Below are 22,907 nucleotides of genomic sequence, written 5' to 3' on the forward strand. Positions count from 1 at the left end.
TTCTTGAGTCACATCATTAGTAACAAATTTCTGATCTCTCTCAGTGAAACTTTCTTCTTCTTGGTAGAAAGAAAACCAAAACCCACCTCCTCATATCCAGAAAATGCAACTTCTAGACTTCCAACACTGAAATACCATTTCCTCCTTGAACTTCTAACAAAACCAACTAGTTTCTGTAATCTATATATATTTAACCAAATCTCAGTATACTTTAAAGACTGACTTGGGCAATCTCATCAGATAACATGCTACAGGAATTTTGCAACCTGAATTTCTGTTCAGTGACCAGGATCTAAGAAGATTCAATCTTCTGTGAGAAAATTTGGTTTTAAAAAAATTAAACATAAATCTCCAAATTGCAAAAAATTATATTTTGTTTGCTCAGCCATACATATTTCTACTAGACAGTGCTTACCTGACAGCATTTTCAAGATTTTATTCAATTTCAACTGTAACGAGTGCAAAATTCTGACTGGTTTCAATAACCGTGAATGTATTTATGATTAGTTTTTTCTTTATCTCTTTAAACTTACTTCTTAATAGATGCTGTTCTACATTCTGTACCGCATAAATAGGGGCAATGCAATGTATAAGCAATTTATATTAACAGTTTTATTATCCCAGAGAATATACACACACAAAAAAGTAAAGTCACCCAAGAAAAGCTTTAAATCCCAGCTCAAAGAGAAAAATTAGCTACTACACTGTCACTACTGCACAGCAAGTCTTTGTTTCCTCTTTGACTTCTACCAACAATCTGGGACAAGATGCAAAGGGAAAAGGGACCATATATTGACTATGCCTGTGGATCCCATGTTAGCATGCATTAACAAATAAAATGAAGATCAAAGATGTCCCTCAAATTGCAAGACCCATGCCCACCTAATCACATAGCTCCTTGATCTGGGACAGGGCTATAAAAGAAAGAGTTTGTTAGAAGAAAGACCATCTGGGATAAAGGCAGATGTGCAGGCAATCTTCCAGTCTGGCTGGAAAGGGACTGCTTTCAGGTTGCACTGTCACAACGTGCACCACTTGGGGGATCTCTACAAAAATAAAGCGGGTGCTGAGAAACAGAATTGGAACATAGCTGGGAAAAATCAGGCTTATCTGACTTCTCGGGCTAATAATGGCTTCCTGCTTTTCAGTTTGAAATTCTTACTCTTGATAGGAACTTGAAATTGATTTCTTAATCAGAAGAAATAATCAGAGAGTAAATACCCTTTTCCACTTAGCAGACAAGCATTCCCTCTGCCTTACCCATACCCTAATCCTGAATTAACATAAGCATAACCAAGAAACAATGCATGTAACCCACAAGCTTAACCAAGAAACAGCTATTGCATTGCACACCATCATGGAAAAGTATTTAGAAACTGCAATTAAGTAGTCACTTGTAAAAATTAAATTAGTCATATGACATTTAACCAGGATGTGGTCTCTCCTCCTGTGGTGAAAACAGACGTAATGAGCTTTTCTTTCCAAATATATCATTAGTATAATCATAGCTTAAATACCTTGTTACAGACTTGGAATTTCCAAAAATATCCAGGGTATAGTTTGTTTTAGCAATTTTTCCTGATAAAAAAGAATGTGTTAGATCCCTGCTTCACTAACAACACAATGCAATAAAAATACGTCTTAAGAAGCACTTTGTCATCTGCAGCCATTTTGTAAGATGGCTGCACAAAGCAGCAAACGTTGGTTTTTAATCCATTGCCAACATGTTGCGATAAAATTATGAACGTTGCTCTGGTCTGCAGAGTTCACATTTAGGAGCTATAGGTTTAAGTTAACATGAACTTTGGTGACGAATTCAAGAAAAAAGGACATACCCTCTGTTTTATAACCACGACAAGATACAGTACAGTGACTTTATACCAGCCATGTCTACACCAGAAATTTGTAGCAGAATTAAATACTTCTTCTAAGGGTCCTTGATTTTTACCTCGCAATTGGACAGTCCTTGAAGAGTTTTTGGAGCAAAAAGGTAGGTTCCTTTGTAGATTAACTTATTAAGAACCAATTTACACTGAAAGTCAGATATCTTTTTTTTTCCCCCCCATTTAGTGACTACACTAAATGGCACAATTTTTCACTTCCTACTTCCAGGAGATCCCCAGTCCACACAACAAGACCAAGAAATCCACCAAACTCACAAGACTCCCTCAGCATCACACACCAAGAATCATGTGGCTCTGCAGCTTCTTCTTTCATATACACACCTGACTTTTTCTCACTTCATACTTGATTTTCGCCTTTAAAAACGCTGTTCGCGTTTTCTACTCCTTATTCTTCTTCTGACCGACCTCCTTGTCTTTACTCTGTTTTCAGGACCCCAACTTTCTCCCTTCCTTCCTCCATTTCTTTTAGCCCAACCTGTTTGTCCCCCTTTGCACTGTGTGCTATGCCCACCCCCTACGGCAGCTCCTCAAAGCCCAGCTTGTAGGACATGCTTTGCTAAATGGGCTGTCACACCAAGGGCTGAAAAGCTGCTGTCCCCACCACCATTACCAGGTTGTAATGGATATTCTGACACTCCAGCTGGATACAATGATGGGAAAAGCTGTTTTAAAAAATATAGAAAAGACAGAAAATATACACATTGTTTTTGAATAGTAAAAACACCAGCTATTTTGGTTAGTCTGCCAGTGAACAAGATATTCAGAAGACTGGATACTATATTGCTCCTTGCCCCTCATAACCTCCTGGCACTGCCCATGTCACACACGGCCTCAGCTGGAGAAGGAAAAACATTCCATTTCTTCAGTCTTGGGTTAAAGACAATCCCTTGTTTGCAGACGCCCTCCTTGGCGACCAAACAAAAGACACTCCTGCCATTGTCCCTCTCGCAGGAGGCCAATAGGCAGACCAGCACCTTCTGACAGGAGAAACATTGTCTTCCTGATGTGAAAGGACCATGGGCATGGGACTGCAGGCCACTTGAGATGGAGAACAGAGAATCCCTCTTGCGCTAAAATCCCAAGATGCTTTCAATTTTTGCAAAGAGCATAGTGAGGATGGCAATCTTCCTAAGAGTCATCCAGGTGGAAACATTCCCCTCACCCCCTTGTATGATTGTTTATCACCAAGTACCAGAGGCTGCAGAGACAGTCTCCCACCTGGGGTATTTCCTTGACAGCAAGACAACCACAAGCACACTCCACCTCCACTTCACAGGCTCAAGGTACAGAGCTGAACAATTTGTGTCTCCAGATAAGATCAGATGAAGATACCTCAAAGTTAGTACAATCCCCACAACACACAGGAAAGCACCAAGGATTATATTTCACACATCTCAGACTGTAGGCTTGAGGTCAGCTGTCAAAGTCACAGCTCTGTTTTCAGTAAACTACACTCACTGACTTTATTCCAACACTACGAGTTCACAAGTGGTCTCACAGGATTGCATCACAAACCCCACTACAGGAAAGAATCCACTGATTCACTTGACAGAGATCAATATAGTCAAGGAGGGGAGCTCATGCTTGTTCTTTTTGAAGTGTCTCCCATCCAAGAGTAAAATAAAACTTTCAGTTTTACTAGGAGAAAGACAGAAAAACAAAAACTAGAGATTAAAACACTTGGAACAAATAACACGCAACTTGAAGTCCCCAGCTCGCAGCCTTGACAAACACGAGTCCTTCCAGCTTGCTCCACAGACCTGCCCTCTTCTCCCTAGCACCACAAAAAAACCTCAAAGTCATTATAAACCTAGCATATTTGCTGAAGTTATTTTAGGGAATTAAGATTCTTTATAGGAATCTGTTTAACATATAACTTCAGCACTGATCTGCTCATATAAGCACATCTGAATTTTGTGAAAATAACAGTAACTGAAAAGTAATTTCAAGACATTGCTACGAAAGATTCCTTCCTTTTTAAACCTGAAAAAAAAATCTTCTCCTATGCTGATTTTTGCAACCTTACAACTAATTACCAAAGACTTATGATTAATACTTACTCTGCTTTTTTCAGGGGAAAAAGTGTTTAAGGAGTTTCACTCACCTTTTGGTTACAGAGACAGAGCTATACTGAATGAAACATTATCTGGTTGTACAAATGAAAAATTATATTACATATTGGCATTCAATTTAACTTGACTTGAATGTACTATGAAAGACATTTTTCCTTGATTTGAAACCCCAAAGATTCTACACTAATGACTTTCCTGCACCACATTTGAGTTTTTTTAAGAGAACAATAACTTATTTCCACAATCACAGTGAATTACCAAAAATTTGCTATCCAATGTATTTATAAAATAATTCGAAGTCTCAAAAAACCTGAACTACAACTACTTTTAAGGGAAATTTTCAGCATGGTGAGGTCAAAGAATCTAGTCTTTGCTTGATATATCCATGCTTATGTAAAACTTTCAACAGAAGGGACAGGAACACTTCCCTATTTCTCTACCTCTTGCCAAATACTATAGTTCTTGGAAAGCAAACAGAGCAACCATGTGGTGGTTAAGACCCACAAACCACATCCCAAACATCTGACACACAACAGAGCACATGAAATACACTCCTGCAGGTGTCTGGGTCCACCCACCCGCTGCAGCGCTGTGAGTATTGTACACCCTTGATAACACAAAATCTGACTTTGAGAAATCTGAGTTATTTTACAGTGAATACTGTATCCCCTAGTATAGAATATCTTAAGTTATCCCAATAGATTCAACAGAATAAAAATGCTCCTGATCATGACTGAAGTTACTACCAACAGATTATTTCATTACTATTGTAATTCGAATCAGTCAAGAAAAAGGAAGATAATTTAAACTCCTTTCATAATTTAAGATATGAGTGGTTACATTATTCTCAAGTTACCATTAGAAAAAAAGGCACTAGAAAAGCTGCAGTACCAACAGAATAGAGGGTCACAAGAGAAGTGTTCTGCATTAACTTCTTGCTCTATTTCCCCATCAGCAGTCTACTATCTTTAGCTGTTTCATTATATCATGACATTTAATTACCATGACTAATGGAATTTTAAGGAACATGCTGATTTGCACTAGCTCTCATAAATGTTTCCCACGTGTTTTTTTTTCCTCCCAAGTTTTGTCTCTTAATTTAATTTTTTCCTCTTGGCTCGTTTCTCATTTTCTTTCCAATCACAACTGCCCTTTAAACACAGTAACATTTTACCATGAATTTTCATAGCAGATGAGAAACTGAGGAATCCTTAAATATTTAACTAATGTAAAAACTATCTGAAAATCTATGTGGTTAAAAAAAAAAAAAAGCCACTGAAAGCTATACTTTCATTGCAATGATAATCTGGAGTCAATAAGCTTTTTTTTTTAATAAATAAAAAAATAAGTAAATCACTTCATTGATACAAACTAGCCTGCACAGTTCTAAAGGAGAATAATTTATCCAATGAAGCTTCTATTTAACAGAAACAACCCTGTTGCCATTTCAGTACTTGAATTTCATTCTTAAAAGGGAGAAAACCAATTGAAATGAAACCAACAATATTCCACAAGCAAGACTGTGGAGTAAAAATATATACCTTGTTTAGTCTACCTGTATTCGTCATTCAGTTGTACATTACTAACTTCCTCTTACAATAAGAGCACTATATACACAGACACACACAGACAGCACTTTTGTCATACCCTCCCAGCCAATCCCAAATTACAGAAAATTTACATGGTGTTTAAAGCTAAACTGGGCAGAAGAGTATACATTTTACTTTTTACTATATGACTAAGCTAGGAAAAAACATATATACCTCTCAGTCCTTAAGGCATCCAGAGATGAACAAATCCAAAAGGAAAGATTAAACAAACAAACAAAACACAAAAAAATCCCCGCAGTTCAGCATACTGACCAGATGCAGAGGCTTACCAACATTCAGGCAAGAAATCATTGAAGAATACTGAAGTTTAAAACATTAGCTCAGTCTTCTGGTTATTGTGAAGATTAAGAAGAATCTTTACCCAAAAGACCATCATAACAGGGATTGATAGAGGAGCTGAATGTCACCGTATTTTGGATTAAAAAAATACCAAAACAGGTTATCCTTTCTGCAATAAAGAAATTACTAAATATGTAAAGAGTTAAAAACAACGCACATCCATTCAAATTGTATTTATTTAATTACACTTTAATGCAAATAAGTTAGGTCCATATAAACTCCATTTTGCTGTATGTACAACCCATGTCATTAGCAAGTTGATTGAACCAACTGGTGTAAGTGTCCGCCTCATCCTCCGGAATGTACGTATCTTCAGACACTTTCTCTGTCCATCGGCTGGTTCTAGAACAGGATTGCCATATTCTTCATCCCCAGAGTAGACTGGAAGGTGAGGGGGCAGGAAACGAAAGTCAGATTTGCAGCATGTACTTGTTTTTAAATGTATATTTGTAAAACAAAAGTCTGGAGGAACAGCCCTGTAAATGTATAGAAAAAACGCTACCTGCCAAAATACTGAAATATAGCCAACTTTGAAGCAAAATTTAAGCCTACAGAGCATGCACAGGCACCCAGAAAAATGAGTGTCTACAAGCTTCAGCTTAGACTCAAACACAGGCTTCTGGTATCTATGTACATACACTCTGGTACGAAATACATACTTTATGCTGTGCAGACACACTCTCAAGAAAAAATAGTCTCAAACCATTAGTGAAGCTGAACATAGCAACACTGTCAGCAAACAAGCTAGTTATTAAGACAACCAAAGATTTTACTGAAATTGTAAGATCACCATGGCACTTTTTTTTTCTTTCGTATTTTCTACTGTTCAAAGTAGCTCTCTTGAATCACTGAATCCTAAAGATAGGACTTCTATACATTGTACGTATGTGAAGCTAGAAGAGTTAATATATGACTTTTCAAACAATACAGTCCATCACTTATTTGTCTTAGGAACCAGGAACCTGGTTCTGCACATAACTCACGTTATTTCAAGAAAAATAAGAGTGGCCTTTTTGTCAAAACTTTAATTAGTTTGACCCATGGAAGCCCTCCCACAAAACTGAAGTACCACAAGTATTACTAATGTCACAAAGTTGCAGCACTAACAAACAGTCCCACAATAAAGAAGCAACATGAGAAAATACATTTTGCTCCATGACGGTGACAAATATTGAAGGATATAGCCCTTTACTTCATGTAGCACTTACGCTGCATTACTGCCCTATATGCTAAGGCAGAAGGAGACTGGGTTTCGTTTTAAATTCATGCTGGAAAGATGAAATGTTATTCCTCAGTGCAGAAACTTGCATAAACTAGGTCTACAACAGATTAGCTTGGCAGCTTCCACTCAAAACATACAAGAAGTCTCATATATTAAAAATCATGCAAGATTAAGAGAAAAATTCTAAGATCCTTCTAAGAACTTGTGTTTTGCTATCTGGATTTCTTAAAAAAAACAAGCAAACAAAAAAACCAAGAACCACAACCAGCTATGCTTCTACCCTAAGCAATTAAAAACATTGGATGAAAGCAACCTTCAGAACTGTTGCTGTCCAGGGTGAACAAGCAGAGATTATAGCCAAAATGGCAACTACCTGCATTGGGCTTGCACGTACCTCTGTAACTGATACTTACCTCCAAATATTTGGCTCAGGCATTCCAGGATCTGCACCTCTCTTAAAACCTGAAGTGAAACATACATTACATACATATATATAAATATGTATGTGCAGACTCCTATGTAGTTAAATCACTATAAAATTATTCCAGCCCATTAAATTGCAACAAAAATAAAACCCTCTGAGTAGAGAACAGTGATTCATTAAGTTGTATACTACCTTAACAAAAAGTATGCATTCTCATCAGGGTTTGATAGAGAAAATAAATATAAGTGTACAGATTTGTGTATATATATATATATATATTTCTTTTTTTTTTAAAAAAAAGTCTTATCTGCATCTTTATATGACTTAAAATTCAGGGACAACTAGCTATGTGAAATGAAGGAAGTAACCTATCCCAAAGACCAAAACATACAAACCTATACACACACAAACATGCAGATTTTAAATATTATTCAGAAAGCAACCTAGAAAGGCAGTATCAACAGTGACATCTGTAACTGGTATAAGCGACCACCTGGAGTCCTAAGGGGCAATGTTCTGTAACGACATCTGAAGCAGAACTTAAAACTAGAACCATTCACCTGGTTAGGATGAGAGAAAAGCTACCTGCTACTAAAACTTAAAACAAGACACATGTCAATCTACTAACACCCAGGAAAATGAAAAGAAAGTTAATTACAAAGAGTGCATCCCCAGCTAACGCCTCAAACACTAATTCACTGAGGCAAATGTATGCTAGAGGGGCAATTCAAGGTTCAGTATATCAAATATCCTCACCTACTTGACAGTAAATTTAAAGTCTTGAAGCAGAATCATACAATTCATGCACTGTTCAACACACTCTCTCCTACACTTTCTATCTAGAAACTGATGTTATCTGAAAAATATATTCAATCCCTTGTTTATAGAAAATAAATAATTAATTACAGTTTGCCTGAAACAGAGGTCATGAAGGTTAATGGAAAAAGTCCCATTAACTTCACAGGCACTGGCTTAGCTCTTTGAAGATAACTTTGTGTGATTTGAGACTATTAAACATCCTGACCCAATTTCTTTGCTTACCATACTTCCAGCAAAATTGCTTCAAAATTAATGAAGTTGTATTAGGAGTCATATTCTGTGCGTGTGAATGTTTCTGTGTTTCTGGATTCACGCCTCCACATCTGTGTCAATCTCCCCCCCATACTTTTAAATAAGCAAGCCAGGTTTAACAAAACTGTACTGATTTAATTTACCTACTTGAAAGAGGGGAAGACACTTCAAAGCAAGTTTAAAAAATATGAAACAAAAAAACCCAACAAATTACCTATAATTGCATTCACATACCAGGTTCCCTCATATATCCCCCAAGCACCCCATCTTGACCTAGAGTCTTTCACAGAAGTCAAAATCCCAAAGTTTCTGATAATTTCCTTGCCTGTGTTTAGTTTAGCATGTACTTCATACACTCAGGGGTCAACACAAAAATGTACCTTGAATCAGTGATGACAAGGATTGTGTAGCCTCTTGCCATTCCACTGCATCACACTTTCCCTCCCAGATTCAAATGTAATCCCAGTACAAAAGAGGTTCTTCCAGCTCTACAGACTTTGAGTGGATGCCAGTTCCAAATGTTTATGGCAAGCAAAGGTGGCACCTCCATGTTCCCCTCCCATCTGCTTCCACTTAATGTCCTTTCATTACAGCAGAAAGGTTTATAAGGCGGCAATGTAGATGCAGAACAGCACACTTATTTTCTGGAGGTATGTACTACTGCAACTTATTTTCTCACTGCTATTTAACAGAAGTATACTAGGCACTCTGATGTTAGTGCAACCATAAGCACAATAAGATGGCTTTATATGACTTGTACTTCAGTAACTTATGTAATTTCCTCTAGTGTCTTTCAGAACAAAGACTATATTTTTTTGTACTAGCACAGAAGTAAATTCAAAAGAAAATTTCAGCAAGAGCAGAAACAGGTCGCAAAACACTGCTGGAATTCCCACACAAAATAATCAATTTAAAATCATTTATAAACTAAACATGGAAATGTATTTAAACTTGAAGCCTAATACAGCCGATTAGTTTTCACTATAATGTTTGAAGTTACTTCTTTTACTTTTAGTTGTTGAAGTATGTATGTAACTGTTGAAGAGACCAACTTTTTCCTGGTTGTTATCTATTATGTGAACAATCAAATACCTTCAAATTGGACACTGCACTCCCCTCAACTAATTAAAACAACCTATCAGCTTTGATGTAAACCCATCAAGGTCCCAACCCTCCTTCACATTTGCATTCAAGGCAGAGATGCCTGCCTGTTTTAGATGTTTTTTTCCCAAAAGGACCAACAGAGTTAGGGCAGAAACTAAGCCAGATGACCCCCAGGGATCACCCTTCCTGGGACCCCTTGTCATGAAAGAAGCAAACAAAAGTGTCCAGCCGATTGCACATGTGCCTATCTTAAGTAGGTCAGTCTCTTCAACAAGGGCAGCTGGTGGCATGGAGCCCAAACTCAGCAGGAAAAACGACCATGTGATAGCAATGCCCAGCCAGCCCCATGACAAGAGCAACTGAAACACATCCTGTCAGGCATAACATCAAGGCATCCCTCAGCAGTTCAGAAACAGGAGCCACGCCATTTTGGGGGAGGCTGTAACCTGTAACTAGCTGGAAATCCAAAATCAGCCAGAGGCCAGCAACCTCCTCAGTGCCACAAAGCAGAGCTCCCAGCTGCAGCCAGCCTTCTCCTCAAACCCTGACTCCCTACTGCAAGAAGCACTCAGGCTAGCCTGCTAAAGCAGTCAGTCACTGATGGAGGATTACAGCTCCGTTTGCTGTTAAGCTGCTCCACTGCATGCTCAGCCTGCTCCCCAGAGAGGCCTCCTCTCACTGGACGCGCAGGCCTAACCCACACTTCAAGCGCGGGCACAGCCTCCAGGACGAGAAAGGGGCAGAAAAACTTTCAAAGAAAAATGAAATAAAACCACCTAGCAGTGCTGCCAAGTGCAAGCCGCAACCCGTGCTCCGTGGGGCCCACAGGCCGCCACACCGGGGCCCAGGGGCCTCTTGGTCCCCGCCGGCTCCTCAGCGCTCCCGGGCCTCGGCCGGTGGCGCATGCGCGGTGCGGGCCGCCGACTCCGGGTCGCGGTGGAGGGCACGTGCAGTTCCTTCTGACCCCCCGCGCCGCAGGGAGCCCACGCGCTGCCAGTAACGGCCCGGGCGGGATGGAGGGCGGCGCGCGCTCCTCCGGTTGTAGGTTCCCCAACGGTCGTCCCGCGCGCCCGGGCCGTCGGAGGGCCGTGCGGCCGGTCCCCCGCCCGGCACTGACCTAGGTAGAGCACGACAGGGATGAAGCCCCAGCGGATGGCGAACTGGCCGCCCCTGAAGAGCTGCTGTAGCCGCTGCTTGGCCTCCTTGCTGAGCTTCGGCATTCCGGCGGTGGGGAAGAGAAGAGGAGGAGCCCAGTCGGCCTCGTAACGCTGCGCCAGCGGCAGTGGGCGGGACTCCATGGCTCCGCCGCCGGGTTGCGGGGAGGAGACACCCCCTCAGCAGAGACAGCGGCAGCGGGCGGTCCTTCCGTGAGGGGGGCGGGGGAATGGCGGCCGCGGGGCGGCTTCCGCTCGTCACTGCCCGGCGGGCGCGTGCAGCGCGGAGGTGGTGGCTGCTGCGGCACGCGGCTGCGAAAGGGCTGCCCCGCGCCGTCACGTGAGCCCCGCGAGCCGGAACCGGGGCGTTTGTCCCAGGGGGATGGGGTTACAAAAGCCGTGGGATCTCTTCATCTGCCTGTAGGTCCCGCATTTACGTGTTTGTGTTTCTTTCCTGGAGCTCTCGAGGTATGCGCACCCTTGGCATGCCACCTCTGGAGCCTGGGAAGTGCCTTTTGGTAACTGAAAACTAAAGAGTGATTAAAAAAATGTTTCTGCCTGAAATTGGAAATGCCTGGCAGCCAAGAGGGCCAACCGTGTCCTGGGTGCAGCCAGCACAGCATTGCCAGCCGGGCGAGAGAGGCGATTGCTCTGCTCTGGCTGGTGCGGCCTTACCTGGAGCACTGTGTGCAGGTCTGGGCAACACAGGATAAAGAGGATGTAAGGGTACTGGAGAGTGTCCAGAGGGCAGCCATGAAGTTGGTGAAGGGTTCAGAGAGAAAGCAATATGAGGAGCAGCTAAAGTCACTTGGTTTGTTCAGCCAGGAGGAGACTGAGAGGAGACCTGATGGCAGCCACAGCTTCCTCACAAGGGAAGGTGAGGGCCAAGCACTGATCTCTTCTCTGGTGACCAATGACAGAACCTGAGGGAATGGCAGGAATGTGTGCTAGGGGAGGTTTAGGTTGGACATTAGGGAAAGGTTCTTCCCCCAGAGGGTGGTGGAGCACTGGAACAGGCTCCCCAGGGAGGTGTCACAGCCTTACAGTGTTCAAGAAGAGACTGGACAATGCCCTCAGGCACATGGTGTGAACTGTGGGGTTGTCATATGCAGGGACGGGAGTTGGACTCGATGATCCTTGCGGGTCCCTTCCAACTCAGGATATTCTATGATCCTTGAAACCAGACCATGTGATGTCGTCAGTCTGTGGAAATGTGGAGTTCTGGGAGTGAAAGCTTGACTGGGAGTATGGAGAGAGGTGTTCTGGTTTTAGACCTAATATATAAAATATGCCAATACAGAGCTTAGGGCTTGTTGCCATTATGAACTCTGAGCCAGATGGGTACTGAGGCACTTTCTTTCCTACCTTCTATGTGAGTAGTATTTATAAGAACCCCTTGCAGTGCCCTAACCACCAAACTATTGTCTGATACCACTGCTTAGTAGTCATCTTACTGCATGATGTCTGCTGCATTGACTCAGACAGTCATGTCATGTCTACTGTGTTCTCCTTCTTTCTGAGGTAGTCTGCTGCCTTTCGCTGTAATGCCAGATCCAGGTCTTGAGGTTCCTAGTACCCTGTTTCCCTGAAAATAAGACAGGGTCTTAAATTAATTTTTGCTTCAAAACTTATTACTTTTTTTACACATAGAGCTGCCTGGACACTATTTAAATTGACTTTTTTATGAAACGTAACTAGGGCTTATTTTTTGAGTAAGGGCTTATATTTTGAGCATCCTCAAAAATCCCGAAAAATCATACTAGGGCTTATTTTCCAGGTAGGCCTTATTTTGGGGGAAACAGGGTACTACTAATGTGTCTGCAGTATTATTTAATGTTGGCAGTCTACATCATGTCTGCTAACTATATCAAACTCCTGTCATAGTTTGGAGTGAATTTAACTGCATATGGAACTCAGGAAAAACTTCTTAGGAATCATTTCTTGTGACAGTGCAGAAATCTACACAGTTTTGTTCGTAATCATGATTTACTGACCAGACACAGTTAAAGTTCTGCATGTTATTTATAGGTTTGCCTAAGGCAGTTACTTGCAATTCTGTAACTGTACTGTCACATTAGGAATGACAAAAGGTCAGTTCTTTTAGGTTAAAAAAAAATCCAGGACTACAATAAATATTGATTGTACATATATCTCATTTTCTCTTCCAATGGGTGGATGCCTGATCCTGCTGATCAATATATGAGTTTATAACTTGCTCCTTGCTTGCCAGGTATAGACAGGTAGCAAGCTTCAAGCCTCCTGAGGGATTGTGGCAGGCCACAGCTTGCTTGTGCTACAGTCTACCAATGATTAAAATGTGGGAGATAAGAGAGTATTTTGGTGATGTAGTGGCACAAATGTGCTGTCGTGCTACAGAATGCAGAAACTGCCTTTCCTTATGTAAACCATGTGCTTTCATATGCATTAAATGTGTTGATGTGATACAGTATTTCTAGTCTTGAGACTGACACATCTAATAGTATCTAACAAGTAAAGCTGAGGCTTAAAATATGTGAGTGGCTGCTTTATAAACTGAATAGCTTATCCCTAAAGAAAGGTTAGGCACCAGTGCTGTAGTTCACCAGCAGATGAACATTAGTATGAAGCTTGGACTGTGAGTACACATTTGCCAAGAGAATATGCCTTCATGACAAACAGCACATGACATGATCATATGTCATGTTTTCTTGATACATTCTCAGCCATTAGGGGTGACAAAGCGTGCTCCAAATAATGAAACACAATAATGGAAACATTTGTGCAAATTGTCTTTGTAAGAGTTAGTTCTGCTTGAAGAAGTTTTCGAAGAATCAGTTTTGGCTTCCTACAGTCTTTCTGCAACAGTTATTTCTGGTCCTGAAATTGAGTACCATATAACTATTATTAAATTATTTTAGGGATAATATTTTATTTGAGCTGGGAATTCTAGCTTGAAATTGAGGTAACAAGTCTTTCTATCCTTAGGTTTGCATTAGTTTTCCATTTTTGGGTATGTCACTGTTGTCAAATTTTTCAAATTAGTACTCATGAGTAGAACTGTACAGACATTCAAAATGACAAATTTACTGTTCTTCTGAACAAGTGTAGTGCAAGAGGCACATTCATTTGTCAGTAATGACTTGTCTTACTCAAAAGAGAAAAATCTCAAACCAATGAACCTTCTTTTCTGATCTTTGCAAAGGAATAGAAGTGGTTGCTGCAGGAACCTGTTTTTCAGCAGTTTGTATTAACTCAGTTTTTGTTTGTAGATGAGACAAAATCAGATCTATTTCCATGATGTAGTTACAGTTACAGCTTGTTCTTTCTGAACTTGCAAAACCAACTGCTCATTACAGCACACAGCTTGTTAATGATCTCTTGAAGAAATTACAATAGAATGTGACCCACTGTATTGGAATTAAATTCAAAAGATATTTTCCTTAAATCTCTTCCAGATTTAGTGTAAGTGGAATTCAGAAAATCAGCTGATTGAAATAGTTAAGCAGTTCTGTCTCCTTTGAGTATAAATTAGTTTAACAGTGTCAGTTGTGGTACAGTATACTGTTATTATGGATGTTCTTGAGAAAGGGTGTTCACAAAAGTGCACTAGCTGCTTCTTTCCTTCACACATCAAGTGTAGGAATAATTTTCAAAGCACAGAAACTTGCCTTGAGAGCTCTCATTTTCCATGTCTGCTAATTCTAATATTTGACTAAAAGCTTGTAGGTTATTTCCTTTATTTAACTTCAGAAGCCAGGAAATGAATAGCAAGGAAGTTAGTACTTCTGTGCATGGTTCTCTTGCAAACAAAATCAGTGCTGTGGCCTAGAAGAGCACAACCACGTGTTTTGTATGCAAATAAAACAAAGTTGATTCTGTATAGCTAAAGGTCTATATTTATATAGTACTACAGACTGAAGCTGAGAAAGGATATATGTAAACTAAGAAAAGTAACTGGAGAACAGCACTTCTTCCATTGGAACACACACCTATAGACTCATACTGTCCAAAGTATCGTATTTGCAGTAAAAAAAGAAAAAAAAAAAAAGAAAAAAAAAAACATACCCAAACACCACCAAAAAAAAACCCGGAGCATGCCAGCAGTAAGGGTTTGTGCTGACTCTAAAAGTTTTCTGTGCCCTTCTTTGGCTCCTGTTGCACCAAGGATGTCAGATGGCCTAAGAGTGCAACACTCCTTTGGTGACCTGGTGACTCAACCCAAGGGCGAAAGAGCATCAGTCATCTTCCCTGCAAGTTCCCGCTCGTGGGACAGCTCTATTCAAATAATTGAAATACTGAAAATTGGTCCCTAAAAACAAAGGTGCCTATAACTGGGCATGAAACAGTGAGCTGTTTTGAAGGGAGAAGGACTAATACCTGAAGAAATGGGCACTGTAAGAAATTGATGGAGGCAGCTTTGCCTGGAGAAAACAGGATGATGCAGGCATGCTATGGGTACTAGTTTATGTTTGTAATTTACTGTGGTAACACTTGCATGAAAAATATCTATTTTACTTTATTTTATTTTTTTTCTTATGACTGATGATGAAGACAAAAGCACTGAGAATGGTATATCCATTAAATAAGAAAATCAAGAACCCCAGTTGCTGGCATGACAAAAGAAAATTAGTAATACCGTACGCATTGGAAGTTTTTTGTTACAAAAAACCTCTTTGAATTTCTTTTGTCTTGTAGTTCAAGTGATCAACAGCAAAATAAACTGAAATAAAATTGCAGATACGAATACATACTGTTTTATTAACTTGATTAGCAGTAATTCTGCAAGTGCTGTGTTATAATAGCAAATAAATACCACTAAGACTCATCGTAAACCAGCCAAATGTTTCCGTTTTATGAGTGAAGGAGAGAACAGATTTTTACAGACAAGATAGAATCACTTAAGCACCAGTCTCTGGTTCAGCAAAATAATGTCACTCAGTCTGATGGCTTTAGCTTGTCTTTGCTATTCAGTGCGAAGGGTACATTTCAGGTCAAAGAATTCCAAATCTCTGGAGCTTTATCTCAACACACTGCAACCTAAAGCCATGCAACAGTGCATGCAACTCAGAAGGCTGAAGGAGACAAAGTGACATATTAAAGTCTAGTGAAATATCACTGTAAACTCTACATAGGAAATCCGTGCAGATGTGTTCCACATTTCCCACTCTTGCTTTTGACATTTCTCCTTCAATTTACTCTCAGGAAACTGCACTAAATTAATCTGCTTGGGAACAAAGTTCAAGTTTGACTTTGTTTACAAGGAACTTGTATTTTGAAGATATTACGGTAGATATTTCATGCTTAAAGATAGACTGTAAATCAGTACAAACAATACAAGAACATAAGCAAGAGATATTGAACACATTTTCATTGCATGCTGAATCTTTATGATATCAGTTTTAAAAAAATGGTAATATACTAGATACTCTGTTTAACTTTATTATGATGTTTAAATTTTCTCTTTTAATTATGCCCTAGTAAAGATAGTCCTTTTCTTCCATTCCATTTTAGTATTCCCATTCATATAGTCTAATAAATCCCAGCTACTCTGCAGTACTACTGGTCTGGGAAATGTTCCTTGTAGCTTTGTAGAGATGACATTTCACAAAGAGACAAAGAGAAATGAAAAGCACTACAGTCAAAATAAAAAAGACTGAGGCTGTCCGATTATGTCATTTGGAAAATGTCAGAATTCTAAAATTTCTCTTTCTTGACTGTTGTTAAGACCTAGATTACTTGGGGGTGAATATGTTTGGGTTTTTGCCTACAGCACATTTTCAAAACCAACTTGGAATACAGAGCAGTAATGCATATAAAAAAATCTGTCCAGATTAGAATCTCTTTCATATGAATTTCTGTGTGATACTCATTGGCTCTACTCCGGTCACTGAACCGATATGTGATATTTCCAATAAAAGTGGCATTGTCAGATGCCTATCTAGAAAATTAGTAGAATGATCAGAATGGTAGAAACAAAAAGCAAAGTATGGCAGTTTTGTATATTCATTACAATAACTGTACAATTAATTTCTTTAAAAATAAAATTGAGTGGTAATACGGAATTGAGTGCAAACACACTGATAATGTCATTATTTTTCATTACAGCTCCTGAGGCTGGTGAAGGAGAAACAGCAGTCTGAGGTGAGACAGTGTTCGACAGAACCTCACCGAATGTTTTGAGACATCTTTGCGAAGATCTGCTGTTGTGCTTGAAAATTGAATATAAGCTGCTGCACAGTGTTACTGTTGTTCAAAACTTGACTTTCCTATTCTCCCCATCCTCATTTAATAATGAAAATGAGATGTTACATTTAAAGATAGCGCTATCTTTGACTGTAGGTAGTTCCTCTAAAAACACAACAGTTCTTAAATGCAGGTTTTCATGATAGCAGTACTTGACTGAGGATGAAGACAATCATCTAATTCCTTGCATATTTTCAGTGATACGCAAAAATCTGATGGATTAGAGGATTTGTGAGGCCAAAACTAATATCCATATTTACTCATTCTTTGTTTTTAAATTAAGTTTTTTTTTAGCATCTTAGCAGTGGAGTTTTCAATGGCTCTAGGAGGATTTTCCTCTAAAGATGTTGAATGTAAACCATTTATTTGTCAACAGGTCTCAAATAGATTTTTGTTGCTGAAAAATATGTCATAACAGCACACATCAAAGTTTTTAAAGGACTTAAGTATGCTTGTTTTAGGCAAATTTTTACTGTGAGAAGAAAAAAAAGGCAAAAAGAAGGACATTTGAGTTGAAATATGCCAGGTGGATGAGGAACAGGTCTCTGCGGGTTTTCTGCTAGAATGTTTGCTCTGGTTTTTATCTTGTCACTGTTAAAAAAATATATTGTTTCAGTTACTGTGTATATCCTTAAGTATTCTTTTCCTTTGGTGCATGCAAAACAGGAAAAAAAATATATATTTTCCAGCTCCTGTGTAATATTACCTAGTCAACAAAGGAAATGTATCATGTGAATGTATAAACTGAATCTTCCTCAGTATATCTAAAGGTCGAACAAATTAGCTAGATAAACTGAATGTAGGTATTAATTTATCTTGATTGTTCACTTTGGGTGAATTCACTTCAGCAACCTAAGGACAAACCTTTTGTCATATTCCTAATTCAGCATGGCCTAACCATGACCAAAAGGTGAGGAGCAGCTCACACCTTCTCTTGCCAAGCTCCTTCAGAATGTGTTGCATGAGCTTCCTACTGAAGGTCATGCTCTGCAAAGAACTGCCTGTCAGAGCTTAAAGTCAAACCAATATTGACAAATGTATCAGTATTTGTTTGTCTTCATTTTTCATATTTCAGTAGTTCAGTTTTCACTGAAAATTCTTTGAGATCTTCAGCACATTCAAGATTAGAATCAGTAATTTAGTCTTACAATAAGGAGTAATTAAGGCCTCTCATAGATACCAGAAGGTGATCAAGGAAAGCCCTTTTCTTCCTTTGTAAGTCTTGTGTAGTGCTAGCAGGATTAAATGAAGCACAGCTCATGGTTAGTGAAGTTTTTACTGTTAAGTTAAAATAAAACTTACATCTCTTAAAAATGCCTTTCATATGTAATTCCTGTCTAGACTTTGGCTATTTTAGCACAGTCATATGCCATATTTAGCTCAGACAAATGTTTTTAGATTTTGTTAATTTTAAACTATTGTCAAGTAGGTATGTGAAAGTGTCTTCTCTAGATATTGACAGTCTAATTCATGTATCTGATACTGGTTTTTTGATGCGCAATTTAGTATGGTGATTTGTAACAGTACAAGCTGGAGTGATCAATTATATTTCAGTAGGGTTTTGCATTGCTTCCTACCTAAAAAACAACAACCAACACAAAAACAAACAAACAAAACAAACAAAAAACCAAACCAAACAAGAACAAACGAACACAACAGTAAGGACAGATTAGATGTGTGTCTTTCACCGTTTCCTGTAAAATGTTATATGAACTCCTAAAAGTTTTATTTTGAATAATAGCAATTTCAGTAAGAATTTTAGTAGATGTAGAGGACATAAAAGGAATTTCTGAAAGTTCCTATGAATCTGACCCTGATTTTCAACCATTTGAAAGGTCCAAGTGACATGACATTTCTGTAATACTTTTTCCTTTTTTGTTTTTTCCACGTGTACACGTCTGAAGAAATCACATTTTACTCCTTTATTTTAGGTTTAAGTAGCAGTCACAAGAGAATAGATGCTATTAAGTGTAACAAAGCATGAAGATGACAAGATAAATGAAGCAGAGGCTTTTCAGCTTGATCACATCCTGCAATGCATAATGGTACAGATTTTGTATGCCAGACACAAATGTCACCTTGGGATTGAAATCTTACTAGATGAATCTATGTGAGCAAGTATAACTACAATAGCTTTATTTTTTTTCTCCTAGATACCTTCCTACTTAAAATATAGAAAGGAAAATGAGTGCTCCTGAGCTAAGAGATGAGTTAATTGCCTGTGGGATTTGTGATGGAAAGTTCTCTCTAAAATAAACACAGTAACACAAGTTGTTCTTTCCTTTCACATGTTAGGAGGAAAGACTACTTTTAGTGACAGAAGACTAGACTAGACTGATACCGTTCTCTTTTAGGACATTAGTACTTGATTAGTACATATGGCACCATGTACTAGAGTTGTTCATTGCATCATAGCAAAATATTTTTCTGTAGTTTTTTTATTACATGTCTTTAAAACCCTGTGCAGAATGTTTGTTCCCATGTTGTATGTTAGTTCCAGCAACTCTGATATGAATGATATGCTGGTGGGCTTTGGAAATCCTGAAGAATAAGAATCTGTCAGGGAGCCTAGATGGGACATCAATAAGAAATTTACAAATTATTTAATCACTATTAAAAATAAAAAGGAAATTATGACTAAGGTTTTCAACTGATAAATTGTATCAGCTTCTATTAACTTAGTTCTTCCACTTCATTACAAAAAGACATTATTGATCCAGAATTTATTAGCAGTGTTTCATTAAAGCCAGTGGAGGGCAGACTTGAACCTCAAACTGTTTTTGCCACTTCAGTTGAACTTAAAATACCAGATAGTCCCTTGAGCTCAAAGCTGATGACAATCTCATCACTTCTCTACTATTCTAATTACACTTGTGCTGGATAAAAGCTTCTCTACAATTGCTGTTTGACAAAATGAGCATTTTACTATGTCGCAGTAAGAATAGTGAATGTTTAAATAAACATGCTAATGTGAAAGTGGATAAGTCAGTGTATTAGCAACTGTGTGTTATTCACAGGGGACAATCCACACTGCTTAATAATTAACCATGTATGTCATAAAATGGTTTTTAAAAGCTAGTAAATATCATTACCCCCACTTTACAGAGGAAGAAACTGAGGAGTAGAGTGGTAGCCTTGCAACTTATCCATCTAGGTGATCTACAGAAGCAAGAACAAAATTCAGATTTCTGAGATTTAGTCCAGTGCTCAAGCATATTGTTTGTACAAATAAACCATGACATATCTAATTCTTGCAAACATCATGGAAATGCTTGCTAGCAGCCCCAATTGCTGGAGCTGAGGAGCTTACTCTAACAAAATAGGCAGCTAAGCTGACAGGCAGGTTTTTGCTCTTCAGAAGAATATTCTCAAGAAGATGAGTGACAATGAGATCAGATGGCCAAAGATCTGCATTAAAAATAGGGATTTATTATTAAAAAAAGTACACTGTATTTTTTAATATATTTGTCATTCTTTAAGTTAGGTTGTACTCTTTCCAAGGAACAAAAAGCCTTTCTATCTAGATCTGTAAAACCATTCCAATCTCAGTACTAGGAAATGTATGGTTAAAGAGTCAATTTGCATACAGGTAAAGCACTAAGATACTAATAGTCTGTTCCCCCATTCCTTTCATCTTTAATTACAAAGGTTTCAAATTATGAGATACAATAGACCTCCTATTAACTCACTGAGTCCACCCTATTTACTGTACCCATGGGTCAGTAACATGCATGGGATTAGTGTGATTCATCATTAAGTGCCCTCCTTCACTGACACTAAATTGAATAGCTAAACATCATCACTAATTTTATTTGACTATATCTATTCCATTTTATTTAAATGCTTAGGAGATCATTACCCATTGTAACAGCTTTTTAAATTACAAAAATACACCACATTTCTAATCAATAGATATCAGTGTAAGCTGTTTTTTCAGTTTCTAGAAAAGACTGGATGTGGAGGGGTTTTGATAGATAAAGATTTGTTGCTGAATTAGTCAGGCTCAAAGGAATCTCAAGGCCGCTTCGAGAAGCTGAGAACAGAATCTGCTGTGAGAGAGAGGGGTGTTCCTCAATCACCAGGGTCCTGGCGTGGCGTGAATCATAGGACGTATCATCAGTGAGACTCCAGCGGTTGGACAGCCCACGATACTCATTTAGCGAATCCATGCTTGGAGCGTGGACGCGTGGTTAGAGTATAGCTGCATATATAAGGAGGCTGGTTTCTGTAATAAATGGCTTTAGCATGATTCACATTGAATCGACTTGTTTTGCTGAGTCCTTATTTCGTTCCAACAACTGGAGGCATGCTGTTACAAAGCTTGCCATTCCTGAGACTTGTCTAAGATATACCACTGAACATTTGGTGCTGCATATTGAAAACTCCATTTGTAGAATAAATGAGCACATTGCACAATGCATTTTTTTCCTTTTTTTTTTTACTGCTGATTTGCGGTGGACATTTGTTGATGGCAGGAATTAATTATTGGTTTATATGACTCCAATGAAAAGGTCCACATTGAAAATGATAAATTAGAACACGAATGAGTGGGCACTTAGAGTTTGTACTCAAATACTGTATGACCTATTGCTGTGTAATTGATTTTTGGTATATTTCCAGAAAAATCATGTTAAAATAGGAGTCAGAAATATCTGGCAGTGATTTAAAGTAAATTAAAACTATGTGGCAAATGTTCCAAAACTTATTACTTTAATTCAAGCAATTAATTTCAGGTTAACCTTCAAAGAAGTAAGTCCAGATACAGGGACTTTATAATTCTACACCTCATAGAGACCTGACATCTCCAAATATTCATCACTTTCTCTAACTTACAGAGGCCTGAAAATGTGATTGTCTCAAAAGGGTAAAGATTGATTTTCTCTTCTGCAGAGGGTAAACCCTCCTCATCTCAAAATAACCACTAATTGAAGGTGTTTATTTACAGACTGATTTTTTAGTAAACCACTGTATCCCTTAGCTCAAGAACAAGCAAGAAAGATAATGATTTAATTAACTAAAACTGCTGCTTTGAGAAATGTGCTTCCTAGTGTCAAACTTACTTAATTCATCCCTGATTATAAATTGCTACCTATAAATTTAGAAAAAAAAAAAAAAAATTCATACTCCCAGGGCAAATGCTAGAACTTTAGGAAGGATACATGTAATATGCCATATTTCAAGTCTATAATTAAACCTTAATTCCAGTGTAGCACCAATGTCTTCCAGAATTTTTTAGATGTGCTGTACTTCAGTGTGAGGAAGCTTTTGGTCTCTTTTTAATCCCCTCTCTGAGTCTCTAGGAACAGCGCTAACATGTTCTTCAGTCTCAGTGCAGAAGCGTAATATACTGGAAGAACAAGTGCATTCTCCAGCAAGAGTGGAAAGGTGTAGGTTCGTGGGAAGGATGACATCCATCTGCCCCCTGGATAATTCTAAGCCCACCTTCCCAGCTTGTAAAAGGCTCTTTTTACATTTTGCTCCATGATAAAAACCAAAACTCTCCATGGTAAAATTCACTTAAATTAAAACCATAGACAAACCCATTCTGCACTCTTGAGTTAAATTAAAGTATTTTTGCAAATAGCTTGTGAGCTATAAACGTAAAAAATAATGTACAAATAGTGTTGATAGAGCAATTATGTGAAATAAGGTGTATATGAAAATGAATATTAAAAATGTCCTGAATATGGGGAAAAATGAGAGGAGAGTTTCACCGTACTGGTTACATCTGTTTAATACATGGAGATAAATGAGAGATTACCTTGTTGTTACCTGTGTAACTGAT

General features: G+C 38.6%; 1 protein-coding gene and 1 long non-coding RNA gene across 2 annotated transcripts; one reads left to right on the forward strand and one right to left on the reverse strand.

Moving 5' to 3' along the window:
- Nucleotides 1–6,083: 6,083 nt before the first annotated feature.
- TOMM7 (translocase of outer mitochondrial membrane 7) lies at nucleotides 6,084–11,121 on the reverse strand. Its single transcript, XM_065051304.1, has 3 exons — nucleotides 10,864–11,121; nucleotides 7,561–7,609; nucleotides 6,084–6,306 (listed from the first exon to the last, which is right to left on the reverse strand). The coding sequence occupies exons 1-3, from the start codon at nucleotides 11,042–11,044 to the stop codon at nucleotides 6,291–6,293; spliced, it is 246 nt and encodes an 81-aa protein (XP_064907376.1). The 5' UTR covers nucleotides 11,045–11,121; the 3' UTR covers nucleotides 6,084–6,290.
- Nucleotides 11,122–11,182: 61 nt separating this feature from the next.
- Nucleotides 11,183–21,382, forward strand: LOC110365082 (uncharacterized). The gene is made up of 2 exons (XR_010470077.1): nucleotides 11,183–11,320; nucleotides 16,985–21,382. It is a non-coding gene; the product is annotated as an uncharacterized LOC110365082 (long non-coding RNA).
- Nucleotides 21,383–22,907: the final 1,525 nt, after the last annotated feature.

The sequence above is a fragment of the Columba livia genome, chromosome 2 (genome assembly GCF_036013475.1).
Source record: "Columba livia isolate bColLiv1 breed racing homer chromosome 2, bColLiv1.pat.W.v2, whole genome shotgun sequence".
Classification (NCBI taxonomy): Eukaryota; Metazoa; Chordata; class Aves; order Columbiformes; family Columbidae; genus Columba; species Columba livia.

Excerpts from the sequence above, each read along its gene's own strand:
- TOMM7 (XM_065051304.1), bottom strand. The coding sequence starts at position 11,044 with ATGGAGTCCCGCCCACTGCCGCTGGCGCAGCGTTACGAGGCCGACTGG. Across the intron at positions 7,610-10,863 it reads CCCTGTCGTGCTCTACCTAG|GTTTTAAGAGAGGTGCAGAT; the intron begins GTCAGTGCCGGG and ends GTTTCACTTCAG.